Source organism: Gallus gallus, chromosome 13 (assembly GCF_016699485.2).
Source record: "Gallus gallus isolate bGalGal1 chromosome 13, bGalGal1.mat.broiler.GRCg7b, whole genome shotgun sequence".
Taxonomy (NCBI): domain Eukaryota; kingdom Metazoa; phylum Chordata; class Aves; order Galliformes; family Phasianidae; genus Gallus; species Gallus gallus.
In genome coordinates, this window is record NC_052544.1 from 1,298,263 (window position 1) to 1,319,825 (window position 21,563).

The window sequence follows — 21,563 nt, forward strand, 5'->3', positions numbered from 1 at the left end:
ACCTTATAGTGGCTTTCCAGTACCTGAAGGGACCTACAGGAAATTTGGAAAGAGAGTTTTATTAGTGCTGTGGTTTGCTGTGTGTGGAGCCCTTCGTTTCCAAGTGCTACAGGCACTGCATTCTTCCTATGCTGAGCTGTGCTTCTTACGGTGTTTGCTGTGCGTTTTCCCTCCTGCTCATTATGTCTCTCCATACAGCTGTGCTCTGATCCACCCACTCTGATGCATTCTCTTGCAGCTGAGCTGGGAAATTGGGTCTTTGCTGAGTCCAGCAACCAGCACTACAGCTGCATGTATGGTGTTGTGACACACCATAACTCATAGTTGTCCAACCTTCTGGCTTGCCTGGGCTGCATTGTGTTATGGAAACTGGAACCGACACAAGGAACACAATAGCGCTGTTGGATAGTGCCGATTCCCAGTTAGAAAATGCTGTTTTTTCAACATAGTCACTATCATAGCTATGCGTATGCACTGGCAGTGATCCTGAGCCTGGACGTTGCTGTCATGATCATCTGCACCAGTGAAGCTGACCATCTGTTGCCTTTGCTGAAACACACCGCTCACCACCTCAGGGTGCTCACCTCCACTGCCTGATCTCCATAATCATTCTGCAAGTGTTGACGAATGTCCGTGATTGAACTTTTTCTGCATGGAGTTTTTCATTGACAATCAGAGCTTGTTAAAATCTTCCATGTCAGATCTTATTTTGTCAATCTGCCCCTCTGCTGCCATCTGCCAAATGGTAAGAAAAGGTAATGGGATATTGGTGGGATGGTTCAACCTCTTCTGTCATTCCACCAAAGTACACCTTGCATATCGTGGGACACCGCAATAATATGGGAGGCATTACCTTCCAAGCTGCCCTCATTGAGTATACAGCATCATTATTATGAAAGTACAAAGACATTTGCGTTTTAAAAATATTTCTTAAAACTTTTATAAAAGAGGAACAGAAACATGAAAGGAGTGTGACATTTTCCTGGTGAGAACAATGCATCAGGCTGGTTTGGTGGTACCAGATGCAATTCTTACTGACGACTCAGTGTCCTCTTCAGAGTATTCTGATGAAAAGTTTCTCCACCTGTACTTCATCCTTGATAACAGATATTCACAAATGTACATACAACAAAGAAACAAAGACATGAGTAAAGGTTGATGGTGAAGTGAGAGATATTTCTCTCTGGTAAGATAGGGACTGTGAAAGTCTTCACCAGCCAGGGCTCTAGCTGCATGGCCCAAGCTGCAGAAAGCAAAGGTAAGAACTGGGAGAAGGAGGATCTGCCTGCTGTCAGTGAAGATGACATTTGTGACCATCTAAAGAACCTGCAGGTGCACAAGTGCATGGGACCCGATGAGCTCCATCCACGAGTTCTGCGGCAAATTAAGTTGACAGGCTACTATCCATCATATTTGAAAGGTCATGGCAGCCTGGTGAAGTTCCCACAGAGTGGAAAAGGGGAAACATAACCCCATTTTCAAGAAAGGAAAAAAAAGATCCAGTAAACTGACAGCCACTCAGTCTTACCAGTGTACCTGACAGGACCATGAAGCCTGAAGGCCTCCTGAAGGCTTCCTGAAGGCCCTACTGAAGTGCATGGAAAATAAGGAGGAGGTGACTGGTGGTAACCGCCATGGCTTCACCAAGGGCAAGTCATGCCTGGCAAGCTCAGTGGCTTAGTTACAGCATCAGTGGATAAAGGAAGAGCAGGTGGTTTAATCTACTTGGACTTATGCAAAGGTTTGGGCAGAGTCCCGCATGCCATCTGGTTGCTACATAGGAGAAAAATTGTTTTTGATGGAGAAACTACTTGCTGGATAACAAATTAGATGGATGGTAACAGTGAATGATCTGTGGTCAACGACTCCATGTCCAGTGGAGACCAGTGATGTGTGGCATTCCTCAGGGACTGGTTCTGGGACCGGTGCTATTTAAGTGTTTGTGGGTGACATGGATGGCTGGATTGAGTGCACCCTCAGCAAGTTTGCAGGTGATGCAAGCTGAGTGGTGCCGTTGACATGCTAGAGGTAAGAGATGCCATCCAGAGGGACACGCTCAGTCTTGAGAGGTGGGCTCATGCCAACCTCATGAAGTTCAACCAAGACACATGCAGCATTGTGCACCTGGGTCAGGGCAATCCCCAGCTCAAATGCAGGCTGGTCAGAGAATGGCTTGAGAGCAGCCCTGAGGAGAAGGACTTCAAGGTGTTGGTTGATGAAAGACTCTACATGGGCAGCAGTGTGCTTTTGTGGTCCAGAAGGCAGAAGTTATCTAGGGTTGCCTCAAGAGAAGCACGACAAACCGTTCAATGGAGGTGATTCTTCCCCTCTACTCTGTCCTCATGAGACCCCACCTGGAGTACTGCATGCAGTTTTGAGGCCTACCATGTAAGAAGGACATGGATCTGTTGGAGTAGGTTCAGAGGAGCACCACAGAGATGATGAGAGGGCTGGAGCATCTCCCCTGTGTGAACAGGCTGAGAGTGCTGGGGCTCTACAGCCTGGAGAAGAAAAGACTCTGGGGGTACCTTATAGTGGACTTCCAGTACATGAAGAGGCACACAGGAAAGTTGGGGAGGGATTTTTAGAAGGACATGTACTGACAGGATGAGGGAAAATGGCTTTGAAGTCATAGAGAGTAGGTTTAGACTAGGTATGAAGAAGAAAATCTTTACTGTAGGGGTGGTGAGAAACTGGAAGAAGTTACCAGGAGGTGTGGATGCCCCCACCCTGAAAGCGTCCAAGGCCAGACTGGATGGGGCTGTGAGCAATCTGGTCTGGTGGGTTGTGGCCCTACTTCAGCAGAAGAGTTGGATTCAGAGGATCTTGAAGGTCCCTTCCAAGCCAGACCATTCTAGGATTCTAGGAAAGTTGGGTAAAGGCATGTGGTAAGATCTTTGAGTTGGATATATGGTTGCAACTCCAGATGTTCCCTTTGAAAGTTATTTGCTAATGTATGTATATGAACAGAAAATGAAGATGTAGGCATAAATTCATGATTTTTATTTCAGTCTTGAATCCTATTTCCACATTCCATTATCATAAGTGAAAGCATAATTGCGTACTCTTTGTTGCTCAGAGCTGTGTGTTACGCAAGAGCAGTAAAATGCATGCAGTTTCTTCCTCTCTTTTTCCATATTCCTGTTTGCTCCGTTTTCCTACTGACACATCTATTCATTTACATGTACTGCCACCCCACAGAGGATAAGGGAAGGTTGGGAAGACCTTTGTGCCTGGCAAGATCATGGGGCGGAACATCGTGAAGGCCGTACTGAGGCACCTGGAAAATAAGGAGGAGGTGATTGGTGGTAACCGACATGGCTTCACCAAGGGCAAGTCCTGCGTGACAAACTTGGTGGGTTTTTTTGATGAAGTTACAGCATCAGTGGATGAATGAAGAGCAACTGAAATCTTCTACCTGGACTTGTGAAAGGTTTGATATGGTTCCTCATGACATCTGGTCACCAAATTGGAGAAAAATTGCTGTGATGGACAGACCACCCTGTGCTTATGGAATTGGCTGGATGGTCACGCTCAGAGTGTTGCAGTCAATACCCTGGTGTCTGGGTGAAGACCGTGGATGTGTGTCTTTCCTCAGGGATCAGTGCTGAGAGTGGTGTTATTTAACATCTTTGTAGGTGTCATGGAGCATGGAATTGTGTGCACCCTCAGCAAGTTTGCAGATGACACCGAGCTGAGTGGAGCAATTGACATGCTAGAGGGAAGGGATACCATCCAGAGGAACCTGGTCAGGCTTAAGAAGTGGTCCCACGCCAACCTCATGAAGTTCAACCAAGGCAAGTGTGAGGTCCTGTGTTGGGTTCCAGGCAATCCCTAGAACACGCCCAGGATGGGCAGAGAGTGGCTTGAAAGCAACCCTGTGGAGAAGATTTGGGGGTGTCAGTTGGTGAAAGACTCTACATGGGCAGCAGTGTGCCAGAGGTCAAAGTTATCCTGGGTTTCATCAAGAGAAGCATGACCAGCACACTGAGAGAGGTGATTCTGCCCTTCTATTCTGTCCTTGTGAGACCCCACCTGGAGCATTGTGTCCAGTTCTGGTGCCTGCAACACAAAAAGGACGTGGAGCTGTTGGAGCAGGTGCAGAGGAGGCCATGAAGATGCTCAGAGGGCTGGAGCACGTCTGCCAAGAAGACAGGCTGACAGAGCTGGGGCTTTTCAGCCTAGAGAAGAGAAACCCTGCTGAGGGACCTTATAGCAGCCTTCCAGTACCACAGAGGAGGCCCACAGGAAAGCTGGGGAGAGACTTTCATATGGGCATGTAATGATTTTATGGTGGGAAGTGTCTTTGGAATGGAAGAGGATAGATTTCGGCTAGGTATTAGGAAGAAATTCTTTCCTGTGAGGGTGGTGAGACACGGAACAGGCTGCCCAGAGTGGTTGTGGGTGTTCCCACCCTGGAAGCATTCCAGGCCAGGCTGGATGGGGCTGTGTGCAACCCGGTCTGGTGGGAGGTACCCCTGCCTTTAGAAGGAGGGTTGAAACTAGATGATCTTAAAGGTCTCTTCCAACTGAAGCCATGTGAGTATTCTCTGGAAGTCTGGTAAAGAGACGTGGTCAGATGTTTGAGTTGGATATCTGGTTGCAACTCCAGATGTTCACTTTGAGAATTTGCTGCTCCTCAATTTATAGCAACTGAAAATGGAACACGAGGCGCAAATTCAATATTTTTTATTGCAATCTCCAGGTCTATTTTCAAACTCCTTTCTCAAAATGAAAGCACAGATGCGTAATCATCAATGTCCAAAGGCTTGTGTTTGGCAAAGACATGAAAATGCATGCAGTCATTTTCTCTCAATTTCCATATTCCTGTTTTGTTCTGTGTATTCCTACTGACACATCTATTCATTTACACGTAGTGCCACCCCACAGAGGATAAGGGAAGGTTGGAAAGAAGATGATTTGGCAGACACTATTCAGAATACTCAAATATTGTGTAATGTTGCATTTATAAACTGTATAGCTGTGATCCAGGATGACATTGTCTGTTGAACTAATATGAAAAGCAACCTGGAGTGCCATTCCTGTAATAAAATGGATGGCACAGTTCTGACAACTTTGCAGAGATGGATTTATTTTCGGGAAAGATTTGCAAAAGATGCAGAGTTATCCAGTGACTTGGAGGCCATTTCTGCTAATTCTGTGTCTTCAACAGAAGAAATATTGAGAGCATTTTCTCATGCCCCTGTCCGTGCCTTTGTGCTTCACAGAGCGCTTGTGGTTGAGTTTGGGGCTCATTGTAGAGGCTGCGCGGATTTGGGTGGGTCGGTCAGGCGGCTCTCGGGGCGTGCGAGGAGGCGGGGAGGCGCCGGGTGCTGCAGCTTGGGTGCGTTGCCCGAAGCGCCACCTCGGCAGGAGCGTGGGCGTTCGCAGTGGGCACTGCCCGTGGCGGCGGCGTGTCTGAGCGGGCGGCTGCGGGGCGTGCGCGCGTGTGTCCCGGTGCGTGTGGCGGCGAGAGGCCGCGGGCAGGAGCGCGTCCCGTCCCCGGAGCAGTCCCGCCGCGGGCCGCAGGGTGGTGCTCCTGGCCAAGGCGGCGCCGAGCGGCTGCGGGCGGGGAGAGGCCGAGCCCAGCGCAGCGCAGCGCAGCGCAGCGCAGGCGGGAGGAGGCGGCGGAGAGCGGCGGCAGAGAGCGGCGGCGGAGAGCTGTTGTCCGTGCTCTGAGCTCGGTGTGAGCCGCCGGCGGGCCAGGGCGGCCGCGCTCCGGGCTCCGTCCGCACCCGGCGAGAGGCAGCGAGGGAGGCAGCGAGGGAGGCCGCTTGCCGGGCGGCCGGAGGCTGTCCGCCGCCCCGCCATGGCGGCTGCAAGGCAAGTGCTGTGTCTGTGGGCTTTGCTGGGCGTGCCGCGCGTTCGCTGCGAGCCCATCCGCTACTCCGTGGCCGAGGAGGGCGAGAGCGGCTCGGTGGTGGCCGACGTGGCGGAGGACGCGGGGCTGGCCCCGGCGCAGCTCTCGGCTCGCCGGGCGCGCATCGCCTCGCCGGCCGGCCGGCAGCACTTTCGCTTGGAGCGCGGCAGCGGCCGCCTCGTTGTCGCCGAGCGGCTCGATCGGGAGGAGATGTGCGGACGCTCCCGCACCTGCACGCTCGCCTTCGAGCTGCTGCTCGCCGACCCGCTGCAGTTCTTTCCGATCGAGGTGTCCGTGGAGGACATCAATGACCACTCGCCGGTCTTCCCGGACGAACGACTGGTTTTAAGATCCTGGAAACCAGCGACCCGGGCTCACGTTTCCCTGTGGAGGGAGCTCAGGATTTTGATGTTGGCAGCAATGACATTCAGGCGTACAGCATCATTCCCGAGAACAAATTCTTCAGTGTCTCATATCAGAAAAAAAATGAGGGTGACATACAGGTCCAACTGGTTTTGCAACAGCCTCTGGACAGAGAGGAACAGTCAGAGCTGGATTTCACTCTCGTTGCCACCGATGGGGGCTCTCCGCCCAGGAGCGGGACCACCCAAATCCACATCATAGTTATGGATGTAAATGACAATGCTCCCATTTTCACACATGACATATACACTGGACACATTGTGGAAAGTGCCCCTGAGGGCTCATTAGTTCTCCGTGTGATGGCCACGGATGCAGATGTGGGAACTAATGGTGACATTTCCTATCAGTTCAGCCAAGTGGTGAGTCAGAGCCAATCAGCATTTACAATCAACACCACGAATGGAGAAATTCGAGTAAAAACACCTCTGGATTTTGAGACAACACATAAATATGAGCTCGGTGTGCGTGCAACGGATGGTGGTGGTCTCTCGGCACTATGTAAAGTTTTGGTGGAGGTGATGGATGTCAATGACAATGCACCAGAGATCGTGGTCAGTTCCTTCAGTAGCCCAATCCCGGAGAATGTAGAACCTGGAACAGTGGTCGCACTGTTGGCTGTCAGGGATCAGGATTCCGGTGTGAATGGGGAGATTACATGTGCCCTTGAAGAACAGCTCTCCTTCGCCCTCAGGCCAGCCTTTAAGAACTACTACGAGCTGGTGACCGTGAGCAGATTGGACCGGGAGGAGAGAGCACAGCACATGGTGGTCGTCACGGCAGCAGATGCAGGCTCTCCTCCTCTCACCAGCACCCACACCTTCAGCGTGGACATCTCCGATGTCAACGACAACGCACCCGTCTTCAACCAGACGTCGTACACCATGTACGTGCATGAGAACAATGCACCTGCACTGCTCGTCGGGGCCGTGAAGGCAACGGATGCGGACGCGGGGCCCAACGCCAAGGTGAGCTATTCCGTGGTGCCAGCCCGTGGCCCGGAAGAAGAGCCCTGCTCGTGTGTGTCCGTGAACTCGGAGAGCGGAGGCGTGTTTGTGCTGCGGCCGCTGGACTACGAGCAGCTGAGGCAGCTGGAGGTGGTGGTGAGCGCTGCAGACGCGGGGTCCCCTCCCCTCAGCAGCAGCGTCAGCGTCCGCCTGCTGGTGGTGGACGAGAACGACAACGCGCCGCTGGTGCTGCACCCCAGCGCGCAGGACAGCAGCCCTCCTTCCAGCGAGCTGGTGCCCGCCGGTGGCCGTGGACGCCGACTCGGGTCAGAACTCGTGGCTTTCCTACCAGCTGCTGAGGGCCACGGAGCCGGGGCTGTTTGCTGTGGGTGCCCAAAGCGGGGAGGTGCGGCTGAGGAGGCCGCCGACCGAGAGGGACGCTGCGAAGCAGAAGCTCGTCGTGCTGGTGCGGGACAACGGGCGGCCGCCGCTGTCGGCCACGGCAGCGCTCAGCGTGCTCCTCGTCCCCGGCTCCTGGGACGCTCAGCTGCCGCAGCAGAGCCCTGCTGCAGGCGAGGACGACGGCTCCCTCACCACCTCTTTGATCATCGCCTTGGTCTTTGTGTCGCTCCTCTTCTTGCTGTCGGCGGCCGCCTTTGTCGCCTGCAAGGTGTGCAAGAGGAAGGAGCTGAGTAGCGGGCCCGTGCTTTACGGCGCCAGCAGCGTGCAGAGCTACGTGGCTGACGGGGCCGCTGCCGGGACCCTGCCCCACGCCTATTGCTACGAGGTCAGCCTCACCACGGGCTCGGGCAACAGCGAGTTCAAGTTCCTGAAGCCCGTCCTCCCCAGCCTGCCAGCGCAGCACTGCAGCACGGGGGTGGGTGGCGCCCATGCTGAGGAGTTCCCTCCCGTGCCTGTCACTATGGGGGATGCTGATTTCGAGAGCCCCGGGATGCAGTCTGTGGCACAATTGAATGGGTTTTAATTTGCTGCAGGCTGAGCACTTCCTGCAGATTCGTGGCTTGTTTAATTGGCATTTGGGTTTGATGGTTAATTGCATGTCCCCTTGTTTAGATCTGCATTTGTCATTTGCATCCCATAGCACAAGGTTGCTGTGCGTTCCCTCTGCTCCCCTGAAAGTACAGCAGCAACGTGATTCAAGCTTCATGCATGTCAATTAATGGTATTTGTATGATCTGTGATGTCCTGTTTCTGGAATGCTTTCCACAGTGGGTTTCTTTCCATGGTGCCCAGCTCATTTCCTTCCCCATTTGCTGGGTGATCGTTTGGACCATGCTTATTCCTGAGGGGGATGCAGAACTGCACAGCTGCGGGGCTCAGTCTGGAGGGCAGTTTTCTGGGAGTTCCCTTAAGTAGCCCGGAGTCTGCACAGCCGGTGTCTTTGTGGCTTGAGAAAGGAAGGTCTCTGTGCAGTGGCATTCATCTCCAGAGGGATGTTGCATTTGCAATTGGCATTGTGCATTCCCAGACGGCTGAGTGAGAAGGACGGTTTCCCTCCATGTTCTCTGAAAGAAGCTGACAACAGAAAGTTGCATCACGTTTCAGGAGTGCTGTGGTTTGCTGTGTGTGGAGCGCTACGTTCCGAAGTGCTACAGGCACTGCATTCTTCCTTTGCTGAGCTGTGCTTCTCTTTTTGTTTGCTGTGTGTTTTCCCTCCTGCTCATTATGTCTCTCCATACAGCTGTGCTCTGATCCACCCACTCTGATGCATTCTCTTGCAGCTGAGCGGGGAAATTGGGTCTTGCTGAGTCCAGCAACAAGCACTACAGCTGCTCGCATGGTGTTGTGACACACCATAACTCATGGGTGTCCAACCTTCTGGCTTGCCTGGGCTGCATTGTGTTAGTTGGAATTGTCTTGGTTTGCATGTAGGTACATTGCTTGGAAAGTAATGCCTCCTCTTTATTTCCAAGGAAACTTCGACTGATGCAACGAACGCAATAGCACTGTTGGGTAGAGCAGATTCCCAGCTACATAATGCTGTTTTTCAACATAGTCACTATCATAGCTATACGTATTCACTGGCAGTGATCCTGAGCCTGGACGTTGCTGTCATGATCATCTGCACCAGTGAAGCTGACCGTCTGTTGCTATTGCTGAAACACACCGCTCACCACCTCAGGGTGCTCACCTCCACTGCCTGATCTCCATAATCATTCTGCAAGTGTTGATGAATGTCCATGCCTGAAATTTTTTCTGCATGAAGTTTTTTAATTGACAATCATAGCTTGTTAAAATCCTGCATGTCAGATCCCATTTTGTCAGTCTGACCCTCTGCTGCCATCTGCCAAATGGTGACAGAAGGTAATGGTGGGAAAGTTCAACCTCTTCTGTCATTCCACCACCATCCACCATGGATATCATTGGGTGCAACCATAATTAAATTGGAGGCATTACGTTCCAAGCAGCCATCATTGAATATAGAATATCACAGAATCGCAGAGTGGCCTGGGTGAGAAGGGACCTCAAAGATCATGAGTCTCCAACCCTCCCACCACAGGCAGGGCCACCCACCTCGACATTTCATACCAGACCAGGCTGCCCAGCACCCATCCAACCTGGCTTTGAACACCTCCAGGGATGGGGCATTCACAACGTCTCTGAGCAGCCTGTTCCAGTACCTGACCAATGTCATAGTAAAGAACTTCCCCACAACATCCAACCTAAATGTTCTCACCTTCAGCTTAGGACCATTTCACCTTGTCCTGCTGTTATCTACCCTTTCAAAGAGTTGACTCCCCTCCCATTTATATGCTCCCTTTACGTACCAAAAGGTCACAATGAGGTCACCCCGCAGCCTTCTTTTCTCCAGGCTAAACAAGCCCAGCTCCCTCAGTCTGTCTCTGGAGGGATGGTGCTCCAGCCCTCTCATCATCTTTGCGTCCCTCCTCTGGACCCTCCCCAACAGCTCTCTGTCTTTCTTGTACTGGGGACTCCAGACCTGGACACAGTACTCCAGGTGGGGCCTCACGAGGGCAGAGTAGAGAGGGACAATCACCTCCCTATTCCTGCTGGCCACCACTCTTCCGCTAGAGCCCAGGATACCAATTGCTTTCTGAGCTGCAAGAGCACACTGCTGGCTCAAGATAAGTTTTCACCCCCCAGGTCTCTCAGGTTCTTTTCTGCAGGGCTTCTCTTACGGACTGCTCCTTCCAGTCTTGATATATGCCTGGGATTCCTCCTGCCCAAGTGCAAAACCTTGCACTTTGCTGTGCTCAACCTCGTTAGATTCACCCGGGCCCACCCTTAAAGTCTGTTGAGGTCCCTCTGAATGGAATCCTTTCCTTCCACTGTGTCAACCGTACCACTCAGCTTGGTGTCATCAGAAAACTTGCTGAGGGTGCACTCAATTCCATCATCGATGTCATTGATAAAGATGTTAAAGAGCACCGGTCCCAAGACAGACCCCTGGGGTGCATGTCTTCATTAAGTAAGTACTAAAACATTTCTGTTCTTAATACTGTGTTTAAAACTATTTGCAAAGAGGAACAAAATCAAGAACAAAAGTGATGTTTTCCTGGTGAAACCAATGCATCAGGCTGGAACGGTGGTAGTGGATGCAGTTCTTACTGTGATCTCATTGTCTTCATCAGAAATTTTGGATGAAATGTTACTCTTCTTGAACTTCATCTTTCAAAACATTTATCCACAAATGTACGTACTATCAAAAAGCCATGACCTGGGTAAAGGGTGATGGTGAAGTGAGCGAGATTTCTCTCTGGTAAGATAGGGATTGTGAAAGTTTTCACCATCCAGGGCTCTAGCTGCATGGCCCAAGCTGCAGAAAGCAAAGGTGAGAACTGGGTGAAGGAGGATATGCCTGCTGTCATTGAAGATCAGGTTTGTGACCATCTAAAGATGGGCTGCAGGTGCACAAGTGCATGGGAACCAATGAGATTCATCCACGGGTTCTGAGGCAGATGAAGTTGCAAAAGTGCTGTCCAACATATTTGAAAGGTCATGGCAGCCTGGTGAAGTTCCCACTGATTGGAAAAGGGGAAAATTAGCCTCCATTTTCAAGAAGGGAAAGAAAAAAAAGATTCAGCGAACTGAAGGCCACTCACTCTCACCTTTGTGCCTGGCAAGATCATGGTGCGGAACATCATGAAGGCCGTACTGAGGCACCTGGAAAATAAGGAGGAGGTGATTGGTGGAAACCGACATGGCTTCACCAAGGGCAAGTCCTGCGTGACAAACTTGGTGGTTTTTTTGATGAAGTTACAGCATCAGTGGATGAATGAAGAGCAACTGAAATCTTCTACCTGGACTTGTGAAAGGTTTGATATGGTTTCCCATGACATCTGGTCACCAAATTGGAGAAAAATTGCTGTGATGGACAGACCACCCTGTGCTTATGGAATTGGCTGGATGGTCACGCTCAGAGTGTTGTAGTCAATACCCTGGTGTCTGGGTGAAGACCGTGGATGTGTGTCTTTCCTCAGGGATCAGTGCTGAGAGTGGTGTTATTTAACATCTTTGTAGGTGTCATGGAGCATGGAATTGCGTGCACCCTCAGCAAGTTTGCAGATGACACCGAGCTGAGTGGAGCAATTGACATGCTAGAGGGAAGGGATGCCATCCAGAGGAACCTGGTCAGGCTTAAGAAGTGGTCCCACGCCAACCTCATGAAGTTCAACCAAGGCAAGTGTGAGGTCCTGCGTTGGGTTCCAGGCAATCTTTAGAACACGTCCAGGTTGGGAGAGAGTGGCTTGAAAGCAACCCTGTGGAGAAAGATTTGGGGGTGTCAGTTGGTGAAAGACTCTACATGGGCAGCAGTGTGCCAGAAGGTCAAAGTTATCCTGGGTTTCATCAAGTGAAGCATGACCAGCACGCTGAGAGAGGTGATTCTGCCCTTCTATTCTGTCCTTGTGAGACCCCACCTGGAGCACTGTGTCCAGTTCTGGTGCCTGCAACACAAAAAGGACGTGGAGCTGTTGGAGCAGGTGCAGAGGAGGCCATGAAGATGCTCAGAGGGCTGGAGCACGTCTGCCAAGAAGACAGGCTGACAGAGCTGGGGCTTTTCAGCCTAGAGAAGAGAAACCCTCCAGAGGGACCTTATAGCAGCCTTCCAGTACCTGAGGGGGCCCACAGGAAAGCTGGGGAGAGACTTTCATATGGGCATGTAATGATTTTATGGTGGGAAGTGTCTTTGGAATGGAAGAGGATAGATTTCGGCTAGGTATTAGGAAGAAATTCTTTCCTGTGAGGGTGGTGAGACACGGAACAGGCTGCCCAGAGAGGTTGTGGGTGTTCCCACCCTGGAAGCATTCAAGGCCAGGCTGGATGGGGCTGTGTGCAACCCGGTCTGGTGGGAGGTACCCCTGCCTTTAGAAGGAGGGTTGAAACTAGATGATCTTAAAGGTCTCTTCCAACTGAAGCCATGTGAGTATTCTCTGGAAGTCTGGTAAAGAGACGTGGTCAGATTTTTGAGTTGGATATCTGGTTGCAACTCCAGATGTTCACTTTGAGAATTTGCTGCTCCTCAATTTATAGCAACTGAAAATGGAACACGAGGCGCAAATTCAATATTTTTTATTGCAATCTCCAGGTCTATTTTCAAACTCCTTTCTCAAAATGAAAGCACAGATGCGTAATCATCAGTGTCCAAAGGCTTGTGTTTGGCAAAGACATGAAAATGCATGCAGTCATTTTCTCTCAATTTCCATATTCCTGTTTGTTCTGTGTATTCCTACTGACACATCTATTCATTTACATGTAGTGCCACCCCACAGAGGATAAGGGAAGGTTGGAAAGGAGATGATTTGGCATGTAATATCCAGAATACTCAAATATTGTGTAATGTTGCAATTATAAACTGTATAGCTGTGATCCAGGATGACATTGTCTGTTGAACTGATATGAAAAGCACCCTGGAGTGCCATTCCTGTAATAAAATGGATGGCACAGTTCTGACAAACTTTGCAGAGACGGATTTATTTTCGGGAAAGATTTGCAAAAGATGCAGAGTTATCCAGTGACATGGAGGACATTTTGCTAATTTTGTGTCTTCAACAGAAGAAATATTGAGAGCAGTTTCTCATGCCCCTGTCCGTGCCTTTGTGCTCCGTATAGTGGTTGTGGTTGAGTTTGGGGCTCATTGTAGAGGGTGCGCGGATTTGGGTGGGTCGGTCAGGCGGCTCTCGGGGCGTGCGAGGAGGCGGGGAGGCGCCGGGTGCTGCAGCTTGGGTGCGTTGCCCGAAGCGCCGCCTCGGCAGGAGCGTGGGTGCTCACAGAGGGCGCTGCCCGTGGCGGCGGCGGCGGCGGGTATGCACGGGGGACAGCGGGGGCGTGTCTGAGCGTGTGTCCCGGTGCGTGTGGCGGCGAGAGGCCGCGGGCAGGAGCGCGTGCCGTCCCCGGAGCAGTCCCGCCGCGGGCCGCAGGGTGGTGCTCCTGGCCAAGGCGGCGCCGAGCGGCTGCGGGCGGGGAGAGGCCGAGCCCAGCGCAGCGCAGCGCAGCGCAGCGCAGGCGGGAGGAGGCGGCGGAGAGCGGCGGCAGAGAGCGGCGGCGGAGAGCTGTTGTCCGTGCTCTGAGCTCGGTGTGAGCCGCCGGCGGGCCGGGGCGGCCGCGCTCCGGGCTCCGTCCGCACCCGGCGAGAGGCAGCGAGGGAGGCAGCGAGGGAGGCCGCTTGCCGGGCGGCCGGAGGCTGTCCGCCGCCCCGCCATGGCGGCTGCAAGGCAAGTGCTGTGTCTGTGGGCTTTGCTGGGCGTGCCGCGCGTTCGCTGCGAGCCCATCCGCTACTCCGTGGCCGAGGAGGGCGAGAGCGGCTCGGTGGTGGCCGACGTGGCGGAGGACGCGGGGCTGGCCCCGGCGCAGCTCTCGGCTCGCCGGGCGCGCATCGCCTCGCCGGCCGGCCGGCAGCACTTTCGCTTGGAGCGCGGCAGCGGCCGCCTCGTTGTCGCCGAGCGGCTCGATCGGGAGGAGATGTGCGGACGCTCCCGCACCTGCACGCTCGCCTTCGAGCTGCTGCTCGCCGACCCGCTGCAGTTCTTTCCGATCGAGGTGTCCGTGGAGGACATCAATGACCACTCGCCGGTCTTCCCGGACGAACGAGTGACCTTTAAGATCCCCGAAACCAGCGACCCGGGCACACGTTTCCCTGTGGGGGCGGCTCAGGACTTGGACATTGGCAGCAATGACATCCAGGCTTATAGCATTTATCCTAAGAACGAATTCTTCAGTGTCTCCTCTCGGACTCAAAGCGAGAGTGAAATGCATGTTGATCTCATTCTGGAAAAGCCTCTGGACAGAGAGGAGCAGCCAGAGATGGATTTCACGCTCATTGCCACAGATGGGGGCTCTCCACCAAGAAGTGGTTCCACCCAAATCCACATCGTTGTTCTGGATGTAAATGACAATGTTCCCGTCTTCACACAGAAGGTGTATATGGGTCAAATTTCTGAAAGTGCTCCGGAAGGATCCATAGTCCTCAGGGTAGTGGCTAATGATGCTGATGATGGAATAAATGGCGACATAACATATGACTTCAGCCAAGCAAGTGGTCAGAGTTATTTGGATTTTGCAGTTGATGCCATGAGTGGTGAAATTCGTGTCATGAAACCTCTGGATTATGAGCAAACATTGAAATATGAATTCAGTGTGAGGGCGATGGATGGTGGAGGTCTTTCAGCCATGTGTAAGGTAGTGGTGGAGGTGCTGGATGTGAATGATAATGCACCAGAGATCGTGGTCAGTTCCTTCAGTAGCCCACTCCCTGAGAATGTAGCACCTGGAACAGTGGTCGCACTCTTTGCTGTCAGGGATCAGGATTCCGGTGTCAACGGGGAGATTACATGTGCCCTTGAAGAACAGCGTTCCTTCTCCCTCAGGCCAGCCTTCAAGAACTACTACGAGCTGGTGACCGTGAGCACACTGGACCGGGAGGAGAGAGCACAGCACATGGTGGTCGTCACGGCAGCAGATGCAGGCTCTCCTCCTCTCACCAGCACCCACACCTTCAGCGTGGACATCTCCGATGTCAACGACAACGCACCCGTCTTCAACCAGACGTCGTACACCATGTACGTGCATGAGAACAATGCACCTGCACTGCTCGTCGGGGCCGTGAAGGCGACGGATGCGGACGCGGGGCCCAACGCCAAGGTGAGCTATTCCGTGGTGCCAGCCCGTGGCCCGGAAGAAGAGCCCTGCTCGTGTGTGTCCGTGAACTCGGAGAGCGGAGGCGTGTTTGTGCTGCGGCCGCTGGACTACGAGCAGCTGAGGCAGCTGGAGGTGGTGGTGAGCGCTGCAGACGCGGGGTCCCCTCCCCTCAGCAGCAGCGTCAGCGTCCGCCTGCTGGTGGTGGACGAGAACGACAACGCGCCGCTGGTGCTGCACCCCAGCGCGCAGGACAGCAGCCCTCCTTCCAGCGAGCTGGTGCCCGCCGGGGCCGAGGCGGGGGACCTGGTGAGCAAAGTGGTGGCCGTGGACGCCGACTCGGGTCAGAACTCGTGGCTTTCCTACCAGCTGCTGAGGGCCACGGAGCCGGGGCTGTTTGCTGTGGGTGCCCAAAGCGGGGAGGTGCGGCTGAGGAGGCCGCCGACCGAGAGGGACGCTGCGAAGCAGAAGCTCGTCGTGCTGGTGCGGGACAACGGGCGGCCGCCGCTGTCGGCCACGGCAGCGCTCAGCGTGCTCCTCGTCCCCGGCTCCTGGGACGCTCAGCTGCCGCAGCAGAGCCCTGCTGCAGGCGAGGACGACGGCTCCCTCACCACCTCTTTGATCATCGCCTTGGTCTTTGTGTCGCTCCTCTTCTTGCTGTCGGCGGCCGCCTTTGTCGCCTGCAAGGTGTGCAAGAGGAAGGAGCTGAGTAGCGGGCCCGTGCTTTACGGCGCCAGCAGCGTGCAGAGCTACGTGGCTGACGGGGCCGCTGCCGGGACCCTGCCCCACGCCTATTGCTACGAGGTCAGCCTCACCACGGGCTCGGGCAACAGCGAGTTCAAGTTCCTGAAGCCCGTCCTCCCCAGCCTGCCAGCGCAGCACTGCAGCACGGGGGTGGGTGGCGCCCATGCTGAGGAGTTCCCTCCCGTGCCTGTCACTATGGGGGATGCTGATTTCGAGAGCCCCGGGATGCAGTCTGTGGCACAATTGAATGGGTTTTAATTCGCACAGGGTCTCCAGTTCGGGTAGATTCGTGGCTCGTTTAATTGGCAATTGGGTTTGATGGTTAATTGCATGTCCCCTTGTTTAGATCTGCATTTGTCATTTGCATCCCATAGCACAAGGTTGCTGTGCGTTCCCTCTGCTTCCCTGAAAGTACAGCAGCAACGTGATTCAAGTTTCATGCATGTCAATTAATGGTATTTTTATGATCTGTGATGTCTGTTTCTGGAATGCTTTCGCAGTGGGTTTCTTTCCATGGTGCCCCACTCATTTCTTCCCCATTTGCTGGGTGATCGTTTGGGCCATGCTTATTCCTTAGGGGGATACAGAACTGCACAGCTGCGGGGCTCAGTCTGGAGGGCAGTTTTCTGGGAGTTCCCTTAGGTAGCCCGGAGTCTGCACAGCCGGTGTCTTTGTGGCTTGAGAAAGGAAGGTCTCTGTGCAGTGGCATTCATCTCCAGAGGGATGTTGCATTTGCAATTGGCATTGTGCATTCCCAGACGGCTGAGTGAGAAGGACGGTTTCCCTCCATGTTCCATGATTGTCTTGAGGGACATCACGCGTCAAGTGAATGACAGCCGGGGGATCAGGCCTAGCCGGCATGGGTTCACAAAGCGCAGGTCCTGCTTGACCAACCTGATCTCCTTCTATGATCCAGTGACCCGTCTGGTGGATGAGGGAAAGGCTGTTGATGTAGTCTACGTAGATTTCATCAAAGCCTTTGACACTGTCTCCCACAGTATTCTCCTGCAGAAAGTGGCATTCCGTGGCTTGGACAGATACAGTCTTGGCTGGGTAAGGAACTGGCTGCAGGGCCGGGCCCAGATGGTGGTGAATGAAGTTGAACCTAGGTGGTGACTAGTCACGAGTGGTGTTCCGCAGGGTTCAGTGCTGGGGCCTGTCCTGTTTAATATTTTTATTGATGACCTGGATGAGGGCATTGAGTGCACCCTCAGGAAGTTTGCAGATGACACCAAGCTGTCTGGAAGTGTTGATCTGCCTGAGTGTAGCGAGGCCCTACAGAGGGATCTGGATAGGTTGGATAGCTGGGCTGAAGCCAATGGGATGGGATTCAACAAGACCAAATGCTGGGTCCTGCACTTTGGCCGCAATAACCCCAGGCAATGCTAGAGGCTTGGAGCAGAGTGGCTGGAAGACTGTGTAGAGGAAATGGACCTGGGGGTGTTGATTGACGCTAGACTGAACATGAGCCAGCAGTGTGCCCAGGGGGCCAAGAAGGCCAATGGCATCCTGGCTTGTATCAGAAATAGTGTGGCCAGCAGGAACAGGGAAGTAATTATCCCCCTGTACTCAGCACTGGGGAGGCCGCACCTCGAGTACTGTGTCCTGTTTTAGGCCCCACACTGTTTGACAGACATCGAGGCCCTGGAGTGTGTCCAGAGGAGGGCAACAAAGCTGGTGAGGGGTCTGGAGCACAGGTCTTATGAAGAGCGGCTGAAGGAGCTGGGATTGTTCAGTCTAGAGAAGAGGAGGCTCAGGGGAGACCTTACTGCTCTCTATAACTTCCTGAAGGGAGGTTGTAGTGAGCTGGGGGTCAGCCTCTTCTCTCGGGTGACTAGTGATAGGACTGGAGGGAATGGCGTCAAGCTGCGCCAGGGAAGATTCAGGCTGGACATTAGGAAATACTACTTGTCTGAAAGGGTGGTCAGGCACTGGAATGGGCTGCCCAGAGAGGTGGTGGAGTCACCGATCCTGGTGGTGTTCAAAGAGCGTTTGGATGTTGTGTTGAGGGTCATGGTTTAGCGAGAAGCACTGGTGAAGGGTGAATGGTTGGACTGGATGATCCTGTGTGTCTTTTCCAACCTTAGCGATTCTATGATTCTATGATTCTCTGACAGAAGCTGACAAACAGAAATTTGTAACACGTTTCAGGAGTGCTGTGGTTTGCTGTGTGTGGAGCTCTGCATTCCAAAGTGCTGCAGGCACTGCATTCTTCCTTTGCTGAGTTGTGCTTCTCTTTTTGTTTGCTCTGTGTTTTGCCTCCTGCTCATTATGTCTCTCCATACAGATGTGCCCTTATCCACCCACTCTGATGTATTGTCTTGCAGCTGAGCTGGGAAATTGTGTCATTGCCGAGGATTAGGAATTGTGTTGGACTGCATATAGACACATAGCTCTGAAAGTAATGCCTCCTATTTATTTCCATGGAAAATACAACTCTCAAATGACACACAAGAACCCTGCCTGATGGATTGGAATCATAGTTACAGAATTCGATTTTTCATCGTAATCCCCATTGTACCTCTGCATTTTATGGGCTGTGAACCAAAGCCTTCATGTTGCACTCATATTAATCTTTGACAGAGGATGTGGCCCTCTGTAGCCACTGCAGAAATACATCATGCAACACCTCACGGTGCTCACATCCACTCTTTGTCCTCCATAAACATTCAGCAAGCGTTAGTGAATGTCAGTGGGTGCAATTCTTTGTGCATGGATAAGTGCAGCGATGCACTTCCTTGTGAGATGCCATTTGGTCAGATTGTCCCTCTATTGCCATCCATCACATGGTATCAAAACACAGTGGGATATTGGTGGGAACGTTCAGCCTCCGCTTTGTACCACCAGCGTTTGCCTTGGACAGCATGGGCCACCACAATAAATCGGGAGGCATTACTTTCAGAGCAGCACTGATGGAATACACGGAATCGTAATTATGTACATAATAAAACATTTGAATTGTCAATATTTCTGGTAAATCTTTTTATAAAGGGGGAACAAAAACATGAAACCAGTGGGATATTTGACCTTTTCTTTTTGGTGACAGCAGTGCATCAGGCTGGTTTGGCCGCAGTGTCTGGAATTCTTAGGGGAGTCTCAACATCTTCATTGGAGATTTTGGATGAAATGTTACTCCTGTTGAACTTCATCCCTGAAAACAGTTATCCACAAGGGTACATACTACCAAAAAGCCATGCCGTGAGTGAAGGCTGATGGTGAAGTGAGAGATATTTCTCTCTGGTAAGATAGGGACTGTTGAAGTCTTCACCAGCCAGGGCTCTAGCTGCATGGCCCAAGCTGCAGAAAGCAAAGGTAAGAACTGGGAGAAGGAGGATCTGCCTGCTGTCAGTGAAGATCACATTTGTGACCATCTAAAGAACCTGCAGGTGCACAAGTGCGTGGGACCCAATGAGATCCACCCACGGCATATGAGGCAGACACAATTGCCAAACTGCTATCCATCATATTTGAAAGGTCATGGTAGACTGGTAAAGATTCCACCAATTGGAAAATGGGAGACATAATCTCCATTTCACTAAAGGGGGAAAAAGAAATATTACCGACCTAAAGGCCACTCAGTCTCACCTCTGTGCCTGGCAAGAACATGGGGCAGATCATACTGATGGCCGTACTGAGGCACGTGGAAAATAAGGAGGAGGTGATTGGTGGAAACCGGCATGGCTTCACCAAGGGCAAGTCATGCCTGACAAACTTGGTGGCCTTGTATGATGCAGTTACAGCATCAGTGGATAAATGAAGAGCAACTTATGTAATCTACCTGGACTTGTGCAAAGGATTGGACACAGCCCTGCATGACATCTCATCACCAAATTGGAGAATAAATGCTTTTGTTGGACAAACAACTGGCTGGACAAGGAATTAGCTGGATGGTCACACTCAGAGATCTGTGGTCAATTACATGAAGTTCAACCATGACATAGGTGAAGTTGTGCAGCTGTGTCGGGACAATCCCTAGATCAAATATAGGCAGGACAGAGAGCAGCTTGAGAGCAGCTTGAACCCTGAGAGAATGTTTTGGGGGTGTTGCCTTGATGAAAGACTCAACCTGAGCAACAATGTGCTCTTGCAGCCCAGAAGGCCGAATTTATCCTGGGTTGCCTCGTGAAAAGTGTGCCGAGATTGCTGAGAGTGGTGATTCTGCTCCTCTACTTGCACTCTTTAGACCCCACCTGGAGTTCTGTGCCCAGCTGTCGTGCCTGCTACACAAGAAGGACATGGAGCTGTTGGAGCAGGTCTGGAGGGGGGCCACAGAGATGATGAGAGGGTTGGAGCACCTCTTCTCTGAGGACAGGCTGAGAGAGCTGGGGGACTTCAGCTTGGAAAAGAGGAGGACCTTATAGTGGCTTTCCAGTACCTGAAGGGGCCTATAGTAAATTCGGAAAGAGACTTTTATAAGGGTATGTAGCAACAGAATGAGAGACAATGGCTTTAAAGTGGAAGAGGATAGATTTAGACTAGATTCATTAGGAATGATTCATTTACTGTGGGAGTGGTGAGGCACTGGAAGAAGTTAGTAGAGATGGCTGTGGATGCCCCCAACCTTGGAAGCATTCAAGGCCAGACTGGATGGGGCTGTGAGCAACCTGGTCTAGAGGGAAGTGACCTTGCCTACAGCTGGAGTGTTGGAAATAGAAGATCTTCCAGGTCCCTTCCTACCCAGGCTATTCAATGTTTTTATAAAAGACTGGTAAAGAGATCAGGTCAGAATTATGAGTTGAATCTCTGATTGCTACCCTAGGAATTCACTTGGAAAATTTGCTGCTTCTGTGTTTATAGCAACAGAAAGTGGAGTTGTAGATGGAAATTCGAGATTTTTTTTCTTTTTGCAATGTTGAATCCTATTTTCAAATTCGTTTATCAAAAGTGAATGCACAGCTGTGTATTGTTCATTGTTCAGAGCTCTGTGTTTAGCAAATGCATGAAACTGCATGCAGTTACTTTCTCTCTTTTCCCATATTCCTGATTGCACTGTTTTCCTACTGGCATATCTGTTCCTTAATGTGTACTGCCACCCCACAGAGATTAAGGGAAGGTTGGGAAGAAGACGATTTGGCACAATGCATTCATAATACACAGACATTGTGTTATGTTGTGGTTATGAACTGTATTGCTGTGATCCAGGATCCAGGACATTGTATGCAGAACCGACATGGAAAGGTCTTTAGAGTGCAGTTCCTGTGATAAATTGGGTGGTGTTCTTTCGATAATCATTGTAGAGTTATTCTTATTATTTCACTTTTACTTTTAGGGGAAAGACCTGCAATAGATGCAGAGTTTTCCAGGTACTTTGAGGTTCTCTCTCTCTTTTTTTTTTTTTAATACAGAGCATGCAAATGAAGAACTATTTATATCATTTTCTCAGCAAATTACCTTTATCTTTGTACTTCAAACAGGGGTTGTGGTTGTTTTTGGGGCTAACTTTAGGAGATGCATGTTTAATTAGGAGTGAAGTGCCA

At 51.8% G+C, this 21,563-nt stretch overlaps 2 protein-coding genes across 2 annotated transcripts; both read left to right on the forward strand.

Moving 5' to 3' along the window:
• Positions 1-5,566: 5,566 nt before the first annotated feature.
• LOC776042 (protocadherin beta-4-like) lies at positions 5,567-8,069 on the forward strand. Its single transcript, XM_040647065.2, is given in 2 exon segments — positions 5,567-6,203; positions 6,206-8,069. Coding segments are annotated over 2 exon segments (2,112 nt in total). The 5' UTR covers positions 5,567-5,809; the 3' UTR covers positions 7,924-8,069.
• A 5,637-nt stretch (positions 8,070-13,706) lies between these two features.
• Positions 13,707-21,442, forward strand: LOC112533425 (protocadherin beta-15-like). Its single transcript, XM_040647060.2, has one exon. The coding sequence runs from the start codon at positions 13,909-13,911 to the stop codon at positions 16,342-16,344; it is 2,436 nt and encodes an 811-aa protein (XP_040502994.1). The 5' UTR covers positions 13,707-13,908; the 3' UTR covers positions 16,345-21,442.
• Positions 21,443-21,563: the final 121 nt, after the last annotated feature.